Here is a 1,376-nt window from a genome sequence, read left to right as displayed (position 1 = left end):
CAAAGCAAATGAAAAATTGGTGATTACCTGGTTTGAAAAGGAGAGTGGGATGTGCACTGCCATTGGCCCCAAAGGATTTTCCAGAAGTATTTAATGAATTCAAATCTTATTTGAATTTCAGAGAATACAAATCCACTTCATGCATGCCCCGACTTCCAGTTAAACTCCACCCCAAAACCAGCAATAAATTTCTCACAGGCATTTCATTCTATTTCAGGGTCTTGGCTTTTTTCTCTTCCTACTCTACGTAAAGTAAGAGGGCTGACTTGCAGGACCTGAGTGGTTGGATTTTAGCTGCTGCACGGCAGGGCAGTCACTTACGCTGGCCACAGTAGGTTCCGACGTAGCCCTTCTGACACTGGCAGTGGTCGTCGGCGCAGGAGCCGCCGTTCATGCACCTGATGCTGCAGGGTTGCGCTGCAGAGGAGCCCAGGCAGACACACCAGTGTTAGGGGAGAACACCTCACCAAGAAGCAAACGTGGATAAAAGCAGAGGTGGCTGGAAGCAACTGCCAGCTTTGTATAATATGTGCTGTGTATCTCAGTGTAGGCTCAGGTAACCGAAGCCACCCAAGCTTTAGCTGTCAGCCAGCCATTATTTTAAAAGCAAACATGAAGACCTTTTTTTTAGACTTCCCCACTACTGTATTTAGCAAAGTAGAATTCGCCATTACCTTGGAGGCTGTACAATCTTAATTTCTTAAGAGATCTGACTAGATGAAAATACTAATACCGTACACATTTATATTTAAACTTGCTTCTATCTTTAAACACTTTTTTCCCCAATTTGTCACAGAGAGTAAACATGGACATGTGGTGGATGAAACTTTATAAAAAATTAGAGATATACCAAAGTGTAAGTTACAGCTGTGTATGCACTAATGACAAGTTATCTCTAAGGGATTTACACACTAGTTATTTTTGAGTTGACACTCGAGGAGAATTAATGAAAGGAAAGCTCTAATGAAAATAAATATAGAGAGTCCTTACTAGATTTTGATCCACAAGTAGGTGATATTTGTCCACTTGCACAAGTGCACATGTTAGGACGGGAACAAAATCCATCACCACAGCTATTTCTACAAATTGCTGAGAAAAAAACAAATAAAAGGACAGTGATTAACAATAAACTTAGTCTAAAGGAAAAAAAGCTAAAAGTATGTTAATAGCTTATTTAAAACAAAATAAATAAAAAATAACAGCACTTGAATGCTCAATTCATTAGGGCAACTAATATATATGCAAAAGTATTTGTAAGTTAAAATAAAGTAATGGAATTTTGGTATAATTCATATCTAGCAAATTTAAAGACAAACAAAATTGAACATGGCATATTCAAACACTGGTCAGACCACTGAAACCAGATAATCAACTCT

At 38.5% G+C, this 1,376-nt stretch overlaps 1 protein-coding gene across 1 annotated transcript in view; it reads right to left on the bottom strand.

Annotated features, from left to right (window-relative positions):
- Positions 1-1,376, bottom strand: part of FBN2 (fibrillin 2) — a 148,652-nt gene that overhangs the window by 143,703 nt on the left and 3,573 nt on the right. Inside the window, exons 2-3 of the mRNA XM_009998148.1 lie at positions 991-1,089; positions 322-417 (exon numbers count right to left, since the gene is read on the bottom strand). Of these exons, the coding sequence (XP_009996450.1) occupies positions 322-417; positions 991-1,042 (148 nt within the window). The 5' untranslated portion in view covers positions 1,043-1,089. The remainder of the gene's footprint in view (positions 1-321; positions 418-990; positions 1,090-1,376) is intronic.

Source organism: Chaetura pelagica, unplaced genomic scaffold (genome assembly GCF_000747805.2).
Source record: "Chaetura pelagica isolate M959 unplaced genomic scaffold, ChaPel_1.0 scaffold145, whole genome shotgun sequence".
Lineage (NCBI taxonomy): Eukaryota > Metazoa > Chordata > Aves > Apodiformes > Apodidae > Chaetura > Chaetura pelagica.
This window is presented reverse-complemented; position numbering and strand designations above follow the sequence as displayed.